The following is a 17,172-nucleotide window of genomic DNA, read 5'->3' on the forward strand; positions in this document are numbered from 1 at the left end:
AGAATCTGATTGGTTGCTATAGGCAACATCTCCACTTTTTCAAATACGCAGTTTAGTAAATATACCCCAGAGTTTGATAGTGTAGCAGTGTCATAGAGACGGAGTTCTGTCCTATTGGTACAGGAAAATTGTGGTGTTAAATCTTTATATGCCATTTAAACACTAAAGCCATCATTAGAATCCTTATGCATGTTTCTGTTCTTCTCTATCCAGTGCTCTCCCATGCTTTACACCTCTCTCTTTATTCTGCTACTTATCTCTGGATTGCCATTCCTTTTGATGTGTCTGATCTGAAATACTTCCTTCTGCTGGCAGTGTTGCAACCATTCAACCAACACTGCACATAATGTACATTTATCTGCGATAAGTACTTAAGGCAATAAGGCAAGCTAGTCTTTTCTGCCTCCATGTTAGTGAGGACTGGGTTATGGCACATAGCTCTTCTACCGAGGAGGAACTATCGAGTTGTCGCCCCCGATGCAGGGAGGTGGGGTGGAGGGAATAGGGGCCCCCGACCCTCAGCATCTGCCATGCAGCGGGCCCCATTATTTCCATGGGCCCCGATGCACTGCACCTACCGCACCAATGGTAGTTCCGCCACTGCTCTCCCCTCATGTCAAGTGATTTGAGCTGTCTTTCCTGGATGGACAAGTGTGTCACACTATCAGAAACAAGGTGGCCTCAACAACATCATAATGACACCTAAACATTAACAGATTTCTATAGCCACAGAGCTCCAAGAAGTTGCTGTGCGCACTGCGGTTCCTTAAAAATAAACAATGATTATAATAATAATAAAAATAATAATAATAATAATAATAAAATTATGATTAGTATTATTAATATTATATTATTATTAATAATAATAATAATAATAATAATAATTATTATAATAATTTTACCTTACAAATCTGCAATGTTGTATACATTGCTGTATAAATCTAAGTGTTGGTACCCTGTAAGAGCAAGCATGCCAATAGGAATGAATTACACAATATATGGTACACATAAGTCTACTGTCTTCTCTCTAGTGAAAGCAATGTAACTAAATCCAAGCAGTATAGATCAGTGATGATGATCTGTCAGCTCAGTATAAGCTCAGAATGCATTGATACATAGCACATATTTTTTTGTTTTATGTTTGACAAAGTCTGTATGAATTCAACTTGAATTTAGCTATAGTTTGCAGGACATTAACAATCCATATAGATTTTCAATGCCTCTCCTTATTGATGGTCTATATCAATAGTTAGTTAAGCATCTACAGCAACATCATTATATTCTGCAAATAAAAATACATATGTATAACATCACAAGATGGATACATGTGTCATCTCCAACGCTTTCCTACAAACAACACTTCCCAAACACATTCATGTTGGCCTGTTAACTTGAAGACAGCCCTGACCCTGAATCTGTACTTTCCAAGAAGAAAAACCTCTACAACAAGACAGGACATGGAGAAGGAGGAAGCGCAGAGTGGACCAAACTTGCATCAAACGGAACGTTTAATTAAACTCGCCTCACAAGCTGAGGAAGCTGCCTGATGACATGGCCAAGGCAGAACTTCAGCACAGCCTCTTACATAGGATGGTCTAAACCACACATAAACATATATACAAACGTTATGCCTACTTCAGAAGCTGCATCTATGTCAATGCAAAAACCCAAACAACATTAAATGCTGTAATAGATACAGAAACACAGTGGCCATGTTATTAAATAGACTTTATTTTATTTTTTTGGGTGTATGTGTGATGTCACCAATACTAAATGACACGTTTTAAACTTTTATAGTATTCATCTACAGATTTGACTGGTGAACAAGTTTTCTCAACACCTCCCCCATGGTAAGAAGCCACTATCCAATTCACATCTGCTTTTACTCAATTCTGTCTTTTTTTTTCCTTGCCCCCTTTTTCATTCTTCTCGCTGCTAGGCCACCTCACTCCCATCGCCCCTTGCACTAGCCAACTTTCTACTCAGCAGTATTAATTCAAAAGAAAGTGCTTTACAAGCAACCCCTTGCGCAGCACATTCCCACCTCGAACAGTACAGCCAGCTCTTACACTTCCAAACACGAACAATGAACAGCACAGTTAAAGTTATGCAGCCAGCAAGCATCAAGAGTGTCTCTCTTACCTGTGTTGGCACTGCCAAGGTGCAAATCAGTGATAGAGACCAGGAGGGTGCATTTTAAGAGGAAGGTGACCCACTGGGAGACAGCTAGATGCCTGCTGCAGAAATACATTCTAATACTAATCTCCAACTCTCCTGCAAAGGATGGAAGGAAGGGAGAAAGGAGGGAGGGAGGAGGGAGAGAAAGGGGGAGGGATAAGTGAACAGATGAAAAACGTCTGTATGTCTCAGCCTGTGTGAGTGTTAAGTCAATGGGCTGGATCAGACATTACGTAAGCAAGTGTGAAAAACTGGGGGAAGATCTGAAAAAAAAAAAAAAAAAGAGAAAAACTCTTCCCTTACTTTGTTTTCAAATCACTTGTTAGCAAAAAATAAATAAATAATGATTTTACTCTTTTTTTTATTTTCTTCTGCTCTTTCTTGAAGTGACCCAAATTTACTGAGTTTTTTTCCTTTTCCTTGGTATCTCCTGCTCTCTCTCACCACTGAATCCCAATGCAAATGACTGTACTTTGAGGCACAGAGCAGGGGTTTCTGTCAACCAAATATTTAACTGTCCTGCAAGGTCAGTGTATATAGTACTAATCCAGATTGTGAGTTAGGATTATACAGATGTCAAATGTGTAAATTATACTTTCCCTAAAGATGCAGCACCCCTCTTTAGAAAGGAAAAAGCTCCTTAAACAAATTGACTGTATTCCATAACATCACTCTGGAACAATCCCATCGCTCACAATTAAGAGTGACCCATGTATGTGAAGTTTATAGCTTGTATAAAAATCTATTGTTTTATGATCATTTTATTTACAGAAGTCTGACCCTTTATATGACAGTGTATATTTAAGTAGCTGGATCTCCTGTGTTGTGTGTCTGTTTATAATATATGTAGTCTAAACATACCTTTTGCCCATTGGAAAGGTTGTTAGGTATGTTGCTGTCACAGCTTAAGTTTAGTCACTGACTAATGCATTCTGTCAATAACAGCAATATAGATGGATAGATAGATAGATTGCTATACATTAAATATACATATATAAAATGCACTCTGTTAACACTATAGGACCACTCTGTTCTCAGCTTTTATCCTACAATTCAGATTAGTTCTGATATTGTATAGGGATGAGCGCACTCGGATTTATGAAATCCGAGCCCACCCGAACGTTGCCGATCCGAGTCGGATCCGAGACAGATCCGGGTATTGGCGCCAAATTCAAATCTGAAACTGAGGCTCTGACTCATAATCCCGTTGTCGGATCTCGCGATACTCGGATCCTATAAATTCCCCGCTAGTCGCCGCCATCTTCACTCGGGCATTGATCAGGGTAGAGGGAGGGTGTGTTAGGTGGTCCTCTGTCCTGGTAGATCTCGTGCTGTGCTGTTTAGTTCTGTGCTGTGCTGTGTTCTGCAGTATCAGTCCAGTGGTGCTGTGTGCTGTGCTCTGTCCTTCTGAGGTCAGTGGTGCTGCTGGGTCCTGTGCTGTGTCCTGTTCAGTCCAGTGGTGCTGTGTCCTGTGCTCTGTGCTTTTAAGGGCATAGTTATTTCCCCAATATTCCCCTGTGTTTAAAAAAATAAAAAAAAGTTATTTAAAAAAATACCAAAAACTACTTTAATTTTTTTTAATTACCACAAAATTTGCACAACCAATCCTGCAGTATAAGCCCATTGGTACTGCAATATTACCAAGTTCACACATTCAGCAGTAAAAGTCCAGTGGTACTGCAATATTACAAAGTTTACACATTCTGCAGTATCAGTCCAGTGGTGCTGTGTCCTGTGCTCTGTCCTGCTGAGTTCCGTAGTGCTGCTGGGTCCTGTGCCGTGTCCTGTTCAGTCCAGTGGTGCTGTGTCCTGTGCTCTGTGCTTCTAAGGGCATAGTTATTTCCCCATTATTCCCAAGTTTTTAAAAAATAAAAAAAAAGTAAAAAAAAAATTACAATTAAAAATTAAAAAAAAAATATATATAATTATAACCAAATTTGCAAAACCAATCCAGCAGTATAAGTCCATTGGTACTGCAATATTACAAAGTTCACACATTCTGCAGTATCAGTCCAGTGGTGCTGTGTCCTGTGCTCTGTCCTGCTGAGTTCCGTAGTGCTGCTGGGTCCTGTGCCGTGTCCTGTTCAGTCCAGTGGTGCTGTGTCCTGTGCTCTGTGCTTCTAAGGGCATAGTTATTTCCCCATTATTCCCAAGTTTTTAAAAAATAAAAAAAAAGTAAAAAAAAATAAAAAATTTAAAAAAAAAAAAAAATATATAATAATTATAACCAAATTTGCAAAACCAATCCAGCAGTATAAGTCCATTGGTACTGCAATATTACCAAGTTCACACATTCTGCAGTATCTTGTGCTACATATAATGGAGACCAAAAATTTGGAGGATAAAGTAGGGAAAGATCAAGACCCACTTCCTCCTAATGCTGAAGCTGCTGCCACTAGTCATGACATAGACGATGAAATGCCATCAACGTCGTCTTCCAAGCCCGATGCCCAATCTCGTAGTACCGGGCATGTAAAATCCAAAAAGCCCAAGTTAAGAAAAAGTAGCAAAAAGAGAAACTTAAAATCATCTGAGGAGAAACGTAAAGTTGCCAATATGCCATTTACGACACGGAGTGGCAAGGAACGGCTTAGGCCCTGGCCTAGTGGTTCAGCTTCACCCACGGATCTTAGCCCTCCTCCTCCTCCCCCCCCCCCTACAAAAAATTGAAGAGAGTTATGCTGTCAGCAACAAAACAGCAAACAACTCTGCCTTCTAAAGAGAAATTATCACAAATCCACAAGGCGAGTCCAAGGATGTTGGTGGTTGTCAAGCCTGACCTTCCCATCACTGTACGGGAAGAGGTGGCTCGGGAGGAGGCTATTGATGATGTAGCTGGCGCTGTGGAGGAACTTGATGATGAGGATGGTGATGTGGTTATTGTAAATGAGGCACCAGGGGGGGAAATAGCTGATGTCCATGGGATGAAAAAGCCCATCGTCATGCCTGGTCAGAAGACCAAAAAATGCACCTCTTCGGTCTGGAGTTATTTTTATCCAAATCCAGACAACCAATGTATGGCCATATGTAGCTTATGTAAAGCTCAAATAAGCAGGGGTAAGGATCTTGCCCACCTAGGAACATCCTCCCTTATACGTCACCTGAATAACCTTCATAGTTCAGTGGTTAGTTCAGGAACTGGGGCTAGGACCCTCATCGGTACAGGGACACCTAAATCCCGTGGTCCAGTTGGATACACACCAGCAACACCCTCCTCGTCAACTTCCTCCACAATCTCCATCAGATTCAGTCCTGCAGCCCAAGTCAGCAGCCAGACTGAGTCCTCCTCAATACGGGATTCATCCGAGGAATCCTGCAGCGGTACGCCTACTACTGCCACTGCTGCTGTTGCTGCTGTTAGTCGGTCATCTTCCCAGAGGGGAAGTCGTAAGACCGCTAAGTCTTTCACAAAACAATTGACCGTCCAACAGTCGTTTGCCATGACCACAAAATACGATAGTAGTCACCCTATTGCAAAGCGTATAACTGCGGCTGTAACTGCAATGTTGGTGTTAGACGTGCGCCCGGTGTCCGCCATCAGTGGAGTGGGATTTAGAGGGTTGATGGAGGTATTGTGTCCCCGGTACCAAATCCCGTCGAGATTCCACTTCACTAGGCAGGCGATACCAAAAATGTACAGAGAAGTACGATCAAGTGTCCTCAGTGCTCTAAAAAATGCGGTTGTACCCACTGTCCACTTAACCACGGACATGTGGACAAGTGGTTCTGGGCAAACGAAGGACTATATGACTGTGACAGCCCACTGGGTAGATGCATCCCCTTCCGCAGCAACAGCAACAGCTGCATCAGTAGCAGCAACTACAAAATGGCGGCTCGTGCAAAGGCAGGCAACATTGTGTATTACAGGCTTTAATAAGAGGCACAACGCTGACAACATATTAGAGAAAATGAGGGAAATTATCTCCCAGTGGCTTACCCCACTTAGACTCTCATGGGGATTTGTGGTGTCAGACAATGCCAGTAACATTGTGCGGGCATTAAATATGGGCAATTTCCAGCACGTCCCATGTTTTGCCCACACCATTAATTTGGTGGTGCAGCATTACCTCAAGAGTGACAGGGGTGTGCAGGAGATGCTTGCGGTGGCGCGCAAAATTGCTGGACACTTTCGGCATTCAGCCAGTGCCTACCGCAGACTAGAGGCACATCAAAAAAGCATGAACCTGCCCTGCCATCACCTCAAACAAGAGGTTGTGACGCGCTGGAACTCCACCCTCTATATGCTGCAGAGGATGGAGGAGCAGCAAAAGGCCATTCAGGCCTACACAGCCACCTACGACATAGGCAAAGGAGTGGGGATGCGCCTCAGTCAAGCGCAGTGGAGACTGATTTCCGTGTTGTGCAAGGTTCTGCAGCCATTTGAACTTGCCACACGAGAAGTCAGTTCCGACACTGCCAGCTTGAGTCAGGTCATTCCCCTGATCAGGCTGTTGCAGAAGCAGCTGGAGAAAGTGAGGGAGGAGCTGGTAAGCCATTGCGATTACACCAAGCATGTAGCTCTTGTGGATGTAGCCCTTCGTACGCTTTGCCAGGATCCGAGGGTGGTCACTCTTTTAAAGTCAGAGGAATACATTCTGGCCACCGTGCTCGATCCTCGGTTTAAAGCGTATGTTGTGTCTCTGTTTCCGGCGGACACAAGTCTACAGCGGTGCAAAGACCTGCTGGTCAGGAAATTGTCCTCTGAAGAGGACCGTGACATGCCAACAGCTCCACCCTCATTTTCTTCCACATCTATGGCTGCGAGGAAAAAGCTCAGTTTTCCCAAAAGAGGCACTGGCGGGGATGCTGATAACATCTGGTCCGGACTGAAGGACCTGCCAACCATTGCAGACATGTCTACTCTCGCTGCATTGGATGCTGTCACAATAGAAAAAATTGTGGATGATTACTTTGCTGACACCATCCAAGTAGACATGTCAGACAGTCCATATTGTTACTGGCAGGAAAAAAAGGCAGTTTGGAAGCCCCTGTACAAACTGGCTCTATTTTACCTGAGTTGTCCCCCCTCCAGTGTGTACTCGGAAAGAGTTTTTAGTGCAGCGGGGAACCTGGTCAGTGAGCGGCGAAGGAGGTTGCTTCCTCAGAACGTTGAAAAAATGATGTTTATAAAAATGAATAATCAATTCCTCAATGAAGTACAGCACTGCCCTCCAGATACTACAGAGGGACCTGTGGTTGTGGAGTCCAGCGGGGACAAATTGATAATGTGTGATGAGGAGGAAGTACACACTGTAGGGGGAGAGGAATCAGAGGTTGAGGATGAGGACGACATCTTGCCTCAGTAGAGCCTGTTTAGTCTGTACAGGGAGAGATGAATAGCTTTTTTGGTGTGGGGGCCCAAACAAACCAATCATTTCAGCCAAAGTTGTTTGGTAGGCCCTGTCGCTGAAATGATTGGTTTGTTAAAGTGTGCATGTCCTATTTCAACAACATAAGGGTGGGTGTGAGGGCCCAAGGACAATTCCATCTTGCACCTTTTTTTTTTGCATTATATGACCAATCAACAGTCGTTTGCCATGTTCAAAAAGTAAAACCAAATTTAAAAAAATTCAAGAAATTAAACCAAAAGTAAAATGCCGTGTCATAATTTAAAACAAGAGGTATTGACGTGCTCTAAAACTACTGTATTGTTGTTTATATTTTATAAACATTACACTTGAAAGCTTGAGTCTTTCAATAAAAAAGTAACTGTCCATTGCACGAATATTTGCAACAGGGACAATTTTAGGGTTAAGAAAGTCAACTAATAACACTTCGACGCTGTCTGTCTTTATAAACACTACACTTGGAAGTTGGAGGAGGTATTGTGGCCCCGGCACCAAATTTACTACCGGGGCCACTCCACTGTGCAGTCCATATTTAGGTGTATCAGATATTAAACAACGGTGACAGTTGATGCCCAATTTTTTAATTATATTGTGGCCTCGGTACCAAATTGTGTACCGGGGCCACCACACTACGCAGTCCATACCCTTTTTTGGTGGAATTCTGACACGTGGAGGGTTTTTTAATTATATTGTGGCCTCGGTACCAAATTGTGTACCGGGGCCACCACACTACGCAGTCAAGATAGATAGATGCGTATCATAGATAAAGTACATTCAGTGGTGTGGGGCAAATTGAAAAATATTCAAAATGCACTGACATTATCAAAAACAAGAGGTTGTCACACGCTAAAACTCCAACATGTATATGATGGAGAGGATGGAGGAGCAGCCGTATGTGTAGTGTAATGCAGACCTGTTGAAGGTTTTTTATATATTTTATTGTGGTGCCCAGTGCCCACTCCTCTAGGCAGTCCAGGTACATTTATTGGTGCGAATCATACAAGTTGATGGTTTTCTTATTATATATATTGTGGTGACCCACTCCTCTACGCAGTCCAGGTACATTTATTGGTGCGAATCATAAAAGTTCAGGGTTTTTAATATATATTGTGGTGACCCACTCCTCTACGCAGTCCAGGTACAATTATTGGTGCGATTCATAAAAGTTCAGGGTTTTTAATATATTGTGGTGACCCACTCCTCTACGCAGTCCAGGTACATTTATTGGTGCGATTCATAAAAGTTCAGGGTTTTTAATATATTGTGGTGACCCACTCCTCTAGGCAGTCCAGGTACATTTATTGGTGCGAATCATACAAGTTGATGGTTTTCTTATTATATATATTGTGGTGACCCACTCCTCTAGGCAGTCCAGGTACATTTATTGGTGCGAATCATAAAAGTTCAGGGTTTTTAATATATATTGTGGTGACCCACTCCTCTACGCAGTCCAGGTACATTTATTGGTGCGAATCATACAAGTTGATGGTTTTCTTATTATATATATTGTGGTGACCCACTCCTCTAGGCAGTCCAGGTACATTTATTGGTGCGAATCATAAAAGTTCAGGGTTTTTAATATATATTGTGGTGACCCACTCCTCTACGCAGTCCAGAAAGATACCTTGTTGCAACGTTTTGGACTAATAACTATATTGTGAGGTGTTCAGAATACACTGTAAATTAGTGGAAATGCTTGTTATTGAATGTTATTGAGGTTAATAATAGCCTAGGAGTGAAAATAAGCCCAAAAACTTGATTTTTAAACTTTTTATGTTTTTTTCAAAAAAAATCCGAATCCAAAACCTTAAATCCGAACCGAGACCTTTCGTCAAGTGTTTTGCGAGACAAATCCGAACCCCAAAAATAACGAAAATCCGGATCCAAAACACAAAACACGAGACCTCAAAAGTCGCCGGTGCACATCCCTAATATTGTATTGATACCATAAATTAAAGAGAGAAAGATTATATGGGCAGCACAGTGGCCTAGTGGTTAGCACTTCTGCCTCATAGCACTGGGGTCATGAGTTCAATTCCCAACCATGGCCTTATCTGTGTGGAGTTTGTATGTTCTCCCTGTGTTTGTGTGGGTTTCCTCCAGGTGCTCCTGTTTCCTCCCACACTCCAAAAACATACTAGTAGGTTAATTGGCTGCTATCAAAATTGACACTAGTCTCTCTCTATGTCTGTGAGTGTGTGTCTATATTAGGGAATTTAGACTGTAAGCTCCATTGGGGCAGGGACTGATGTGAATGGCTTTGTACAGCGCTGCGGAATTAGTGGCGCTATATAAATAAATGATGATGAGGGCTATCTTTATTATTGTACATGTGTCACCTTTTGAAGTATTTATTACACTGGTTGAATTAATTAGAAAATAAGCCTTTTATGTAGAGGAAAAGGCTGTGCAGCCTCCACAATGTAGGTAATGTCCCTGTAAATATGCCGCCTGCACCACTTTATCTCATTGAAATAATCTCATCCCAGAAAAGCTTACACACCCAATCTGTATTTAGCAAGAAATTCCCCCTAACTCCGAGCTTTTTCACCCTTACAGATGCCGCCATCTTGACTTGCAGGCGGGTTCGTTTGTGGAAAAGTAGATGTGTGAGATCACATAAGTGCATTTGCACCGCTGTTCTGCACTTTCGTAAGTCGCCCTTATTATCTTCCAATAGAGCATACAACACAAAAGTCCCCTTCATAGCAACACTTCCTTTGTGTTAGGTTGCGCATGTACTACACATTGCATGAAAAGTAATGGGCTTTTTGTAATTTCTTTATCACATGCAAACCATCTTATTTTAGTTCTTTCTCTCCCCTCTTCCTTATCCTTAATATAACCACATGCAGCCCTTGCATTAAAGTACAATATATCCCATGTATAAGTGACATTCATTATTGTGCGCAAAGATTATGCTTTTCTTCAGTAAGAGCTGCCAATATTCACAGTTTCAAGCGAGATATGCAACATAAAAGACCCACAAACTGTAATTACAACACCGCCATCAACAATCATAAGAAGACATGACAACAATGTCCTAGCGCAGACATGCTTGCAAGGCAGTGACTTCTGAATAAGAAAGCTTTACTCTGCCATATAAGGCCTATAGTGTCCATTTTCAGCAATTACTATGTGTTTGTGTATATAACTATTACAATTAAAGCATGTATTTTCATGTCACAGCAGAAAGAATTATTAGGTAGCACTGATATTACAGGAGTGAGCTATTAAATAGTGCCTTTATTAGGCAGTAAATAGAACTCTTATATCACGTTACATACAACTGTTTAGAACTATCTGGGACATTACTATAGTGTTACTTAATATTTAACAGACGGTTCTAACATCTGGTTGGGTCATGGCTAGTGTTAAAAGGGCACAGGAGACTGTCCCAGTTCACCGTTTGATCAAGACATTGTGCCCCATTCTCTATAAGGTTTCTTGGTCCCAAACATTTAGTTTCCTCTGCCATCCTTAAACACAACCTTGAGTTTGTTGGTCTTTTCCACAGTACTCAGATTACAAAGACCAACCACTAAACCATCTACAAGCAGGACCACCATTATTACAATAGGCCCAGGGCAAAGATCAAGGGTCAATGCAGAATTAGGAGCCGATTCAATTCGGCTACGTTAGTCTAGGAATAACGTGACACTAATTGTATTACTGTTAATACGGTAATTTCAGCCTGGATTTTTGCGCGGCCCCGAGGGCTGTGAGCAAAAATCAGCGTTAAAATTACCGTACTAACGGTAATACTGTGCACTTTTAGCGTAATAACAGTAATAGTGCGCAGGCCATGTTATTCCTAGAGTAACGCGTCCGAATTGAATTGGCCCCTTAGGGGGGTATTCAATTGACGGCGGGATCGGCGAAAACCCCACGCTCGAAAAATATTACCGTTAATACGGTAATATCTCGCTGGATTTCAGGGAGCTGCGATCTGAAATCCAGCGAGTAAATTACCGTATTAACGGTTTTTACGCGCAATATTACCGTATTAACGGTAATATTTTTTGAGCGCGGGCTTTGCGGCGATCCCGCCGTCAATTGAATACCCCCCTTAGAGTGTATCAAGTTTAATGAGTTTTTCAGAGCAATGCTTTCTTATTTGTTTAGACTTTAGGAAGCCAATATCAGAGCTTTGTTAGGACTTTTAGGGAGGAATTCAATTCCCCTCGATACAACGCTAAGTCTATTACCATTAATACGGTAATAGTAGCACAGATTTCCGCTCGTGGCTCAGGGAGCCATGAGCAAAAATCCGGCATTGAAATTTAGTACTTGGATTAATGGGCTATGCAAGAATTAGGCTGGAGACTATAAGGCTGGGTGCATACTAGAGCATTTTCGTCCAATAATCGGACAAATCAACCAGCATAGAACCGTTCGGACTAGTTAGTGTGTATAGTGACACGATGGTCGAAAGTCATTCCAAAGTGTCGATTCGTACCTCATTTGGTTGGTCGTACTGTTAATATTATCCGACCAATTCACCTAACGATCATGTAGTGTGTATAAGTTTCCGGATCGATCCACAAGCAACTGCTGATAGTTCCTCCAGCTCCTTTGAGGGTGCGTGTATGTTAATTTCTGATACCTGTACCAGTCCCACGTGGTGCCATGTCCACACGTCACTCATTTGGTAATAAGGTGCTTCTAGCGGTAACTTAATAGCAGTTGTCTATTGCATTAATGTGCACACTATATGTGTGCCTTCTTAATTAGAAATCTTAGTCAGTGTAGTGTTGTAAAAAAACAACATTTTATTTATAGGTGTATTGCTTATGTCTGCCTCCCTAATTATAGCTATGTGTCGCTGTATTGTACACTCAATACACTTTAATAAAAATGCAAAATATGTGTATTACATTTGTCTGCGTGCATAATGATATACATATTTGTATATAACATGTTTTTGTGTTTCCTATAATTGTGTATAGATGTGTATATATATATATATATATATATATATATATATATGTCCCTTCGGGTCTGTACTTACAGTCTTCTTGCCACAGCGAGCAGAAAACTAGCAGTTGTTTGTTGTTCTTCAACAGTTTCCATATTTGTACTAAAAAAATATTTATGTGTGGTTGCGATCGAGCGTACACTGTACACGTGCAAACAAATGTATGAAGAAAACGTGTTACCTTCGCTATTTTATGAGGTTTGGGGTAGGTACTATTGAGCATGCTCTGCCCTTTATTTAAATTTCTTGGGGATATTGTTACATGGACTTCATAAGTCGTTTCAGTGTGTACGAAATTCTAATCTTTGCTCACGGCAATGTGGCTATGAAAAGTCGCTACCCAGACGGTCGGTCTTTCATTAATCGTCTAAAACGTGACAAGTGTGTGCGGATTAATCATCCAAGCGATCGGACCTTCGGTCGAAGGTAAAGTCATTGTAGATAACACGTCGGTCGGAATATTCTGCAGTGTGTACCTAGCCTTCAATTTGACTCAGGAATTATTTGGATCATCTTTGTCAGGCAACTGACATGGAAGTGGAAACTTCAAGCTTTGGAACATATGATCTCTTACTGCATATTTCTTGGACACACGAGTTCTAAGAAAGAGGCAATCAGAGGTGTACACCAGCCTGGTGCTTCCTTGGAAATACCTCTTCTGCTCCTTTATATAATGCTGGAACTTTTCCCATTGCAGACAGCTGCAGACACCCACCCCCCTAAAATATATATAAAATAAGGATAACCCCAGTTCCACATTATAATACTTCACTGAGATCCCATCTGGCTTCATTTTAAAGAATGTCTTCAGGAACTAAACATAAATGCATATTGAGAAGGCTGCATTGAGCGAATAATATATAGGGTGATAGTTGGTGTAAAAAAAGATTCCTCCCTTTCTATTTGATGTAGTAAAGTAGATATGTACTATTTGTGCCATATGTTGTCTCAGCTACCACATGTATGTGAACCATATGTTTGTAGTTAACATATACGTGTTAACTATTAACGCATGATATGGAATCTCAACCTAAACCAAGAATGTATAACTCCAAGTGCCTATTTCATCAAGAAACGCAAAGTAGACACAATATAATTTTTGTTAAATTGGGCAGGAATTGCACACAGGTATAACCCATATTCATATTCTCAAGAGACATTTCTAGTTGAACATGGGTCTAAGTAGGCTCTGCCTATGCGACACTTGCTGTATGCAGACAGAAGCAACACATTTCAGGATACAATTATTAAATACATTAACACCTGTTAATAATATAATCATTAATGAGAAAACATTAAAAAAATAATTTTTTTCCTCATCTTTTTTTTTGCATGAAATACATTTATCTGGGTGTTTTTAATGTCTACTGTACATAAAATGCATTTTTACAATCGCTGTTGTTTGCTAATATATTTTAGCATACTTAAGCAACAGTCATCACTATCAGATCTGTAGCTGGTGCAAGTGATAGTGCTAAACATCACGTACCTGAGAGATGACCAGTGCTTGAATAGGATGAATGTGCATGTGCTCAACCTTGGCACACCCTTGCTGTACATTGACTACCTGCTTACGCCCCCATCCGCACATGAAATCATAGGTTGTCACCAGTGTCCTATGCTTTCGAAGATGAATTGGATGCAGTTGCACTCATTGGTGAATAGGCCTATTCTGGGCATGCGCAGAGCAATTTTAAACAAAATACGGCACGTATCGACATTTATGTTCCTTAATGAATCAGGCCCCAAGTATTATATAGGGTCTGAGCGCAAGAGAAATAACAGTTTGTAAAACATAGTCTAGATTCTAACTGTCTCCTCTTCCCAAATTCCTGGAAATAATCAGAAACATGTTCCACATCTGTCACATATTGATAGTTAGAAGAACCCCACTTGTGGTAGATTGAAACAAGAAGTACAGTAAAAATAAGGAAGCAAAATGTTGAGTTTTGATATGACCAAACTAAAGATTGTGGAAAATAACACCAGAATGTGCTTTCCAGTATTGTGAATGTGACATTGCAAAGTTTGGGTGATAGGGTTAAGGCACAGATTAGTGAAGTATCTTAAGACAGCTATTAAACCTAAAATATCAATGGTGCCTGGGCTGTGACTCCTATGTGCCAGGTATTTCTGTGAACCACACTACTGTCACCATACTCTCCTCCTCCTGGTATGCTGCTCTGTACATAACTTTAGGATTCGTCCCTGAACCCTTCTCATTTGATCAGTTCTGGTGGCCAACAACTGCTTTTGGAAATTATTTTTTACTACCTAAGCTAACAGCTGATTGGTTGCTAGGTACATCTTACAAGAATTCAAATAAAAGAAAGGTACAATTTTTGTCATATCCACCCAAACAAGGTCCTGACATGCCAGACTAGCTCCACCATCTAATGGGTAGGCTCTACTCACTTTCACAGTGGAAATCAGAATGGTTCCAGGGAAAGAGATCGACAGTTGAAGGGGGATAACTTTAGGTTGCAAAATATCAACACCATTTGCATCATGTTAATAAACTAGGCCATTAGACTGCATGTCACAGATAAATACTTTCTGATGTGAAGAGTGCATTGGAAAATGACTATGAATCAAGATAAGAATCTGCCGCTTTATATCTGCCTTTTTATTTTTTCTTGCATTAGACAAAGTTATTTGACAAAGTTAATGCAAGTCCTCCTTCTTGCCCTCCACTGATTGTATGCAAAGCAGAACAAACACATACAGAACCTAACATTTTTAAAATAAGCGCATTCTCTTACACTGCACCTTTGAAAGTTATTTAAATAAAAAAGTAATTCTGTGCTTTTAAATTACATTCAAAGAGGCTTATTTGCTAACATTGCTAAAAATTGCAAATCTGCTCTGAAGACATAGAAAACAGATAATCACTTTCATTAACCTCGTGTGTCAAACTCTTATTGTCCCATAGATTGTAAGCTTGCAAGCAGGGCCTTCTCACCTCTTTGTCCGTTTTATTAGTTTACTGTGTTTGTCCCTAATTGTAAAGTGCTACGGAATATGTTGGCGCTAAATAAATAAATGATGATGATGATGATGATGATTTACTTTTGCGCAAGTGCCCCTGGTTTAGCGAATGAATTTGCAGGCCAAGATGGCGGAATGCAACTGGAAAGTGCAAAATTCATCCTAGAAGGTAAGCCTGAATCATTAACGAACGTAAATGCCGGTATGTGCCGTGTTTTGTGTAAAAGTGCACCGCGCATGCCCAGAACCGGACTATACTCCAGTGAATGCAGCAACGTCCAATTCATCTTCGACTGAAAAGGACCCTTAATACAGCCTATGATTGCATGGGTGGAATGGGTAGGAAAATGGGCGAATGAATGTGCTGTAGGGGTGTGCCAGCCACGAGCACACTCAGCAGCGTCCGATTCAAGTGCGAGTGATAGTGATGACGGTCACATAAGCACGCTAGAACATGTGTTTGCAATCAGGAGCAACTGTTAAAATGCATTTTATGTACAGTAGACATTAATTACATCCTAATAAATTATTATTATTATTTTTTTTGTCTTTTAATGTTTTGTCATTAATGACTATGTTATTGCCAGGTGACAGTCATTGAATAGTTTGTTTTTTTCTCTGTATTCTTTTGTGACTTTATATTCCACATATGTATTGGACGTATCCTTCAGAGTATTGTCTGTCAGAGCAGAGCATGCTACGGTCCATATTCATCAACAGACGTACCTTTACATCCACTCTTTGTTGAATATGGACGTCCGCATGCCCGATGTACGTACATTTTTTTTTTAAAACGCACATTACATTTTGCGTTCCTTTAAAATCAGGCTCCTAGTGTTTTCCTTATGCAATTATGTAATTTTGTGTGTTTTAATTATGTAAATTTGTTTGTATTTATTAATTTTTGTCACTTTTGTACTTTTGTTGTATGTGCTAACTATTGGCGGAACCTTTGCAGGTGTCTGTAAAAGGTGACAGCAGCAGTGTTGGGTATGGATGTTAAGCCACGCATGCGTTAAACTTAACCAAGGTTTTATTATAGAACTTGCAGCAAATGGTATATGCAGGTACACACAGTTGTTAATTTCAGTCAGGCAGTATAACAGACTTATATATGGATTATATGTAGGTTACAAACGTTTGACTCACTGCCTATACATGCATAATATTGTTGTAGACAGGTTCTGGATTTTATATATAGTTATTTGTAGAGACCTTCAGGTCACTTTTATACAATATAGGGCACAGAAAAGACGCAGGTATTACTGATACGCCCTATCTCCTCAATGGCCTCAGAAAGAACGGCGCAAAAGTCGAACTTCTGGTCCGGGCCTCGCAGTAGCGCTATGTGAACGGCCAGCTCGCAGTAGCGCTATGTGAACGGCCAGACTGTGCCCTACTTCCTGTCACCACTAGACCACCAGGGATAAGACCATTAAGGTAGGAGATGGAGCATAGCGCTCCTTGTTAACACTAACCCCCTATGTACGTGCTGCAGAACCCCTGTGGTGCCATCTAAAAAACAGATAATAATACTAATGATAATCATCCCATTGAATTTATAGAATGACTCCTGACTATCAGCACCTCAGAGGTTGGGCAAAAAGTTAAAAATGTTGTCCTTTTGCAGAGAGAAAATGCTGTTTAGGAAATTTCTCCCTAAACACACCCGCTTCATCT

The 17,172-nt window shown here is 40.9% G+C and overlaps 1 protein-coding gene across 1 annotated transcript in view; it reads right to left on the reverse strand.

The window, feature by feature from the left end:
- Positions 1-2,311, reverse strand: part of MRC2 (mannose receptor C-type 2) — a 90,726-nt gene extending 88,415 nt beyond the window's left edge. Inside the window, exon 1 of the mRNA XM_075177376.1 lies at positions 2,143-2,311. Coding sequence (XP_075033477.1) covers positions 2,143-2,251 — 109 coding nt within the window. The 5' untranslated portion in view covers positions 2,252-2,311. The remainder of the gene's footprint in view (positions 1-2,142) is intronic.
- Positions 2,312-17,172: the final 14,861 nt, after the last annotated feature.

This window comes from Mixophyes fleayi, chromosome 6 (assembly GCF_038048845.1).
Source record: "Mixophyes fleayi isolate aMixFle1 chromosome 6, aMixFle1.hap1, whole genome shotgun sequence".
Taxonomy (NCBI): domain Eukaryota; kingdom Metazoa; phylum Chordata; class Amphibia; order Anura; family Limnodynastidae; genus Mixophyes; species Mixophyes fleayi.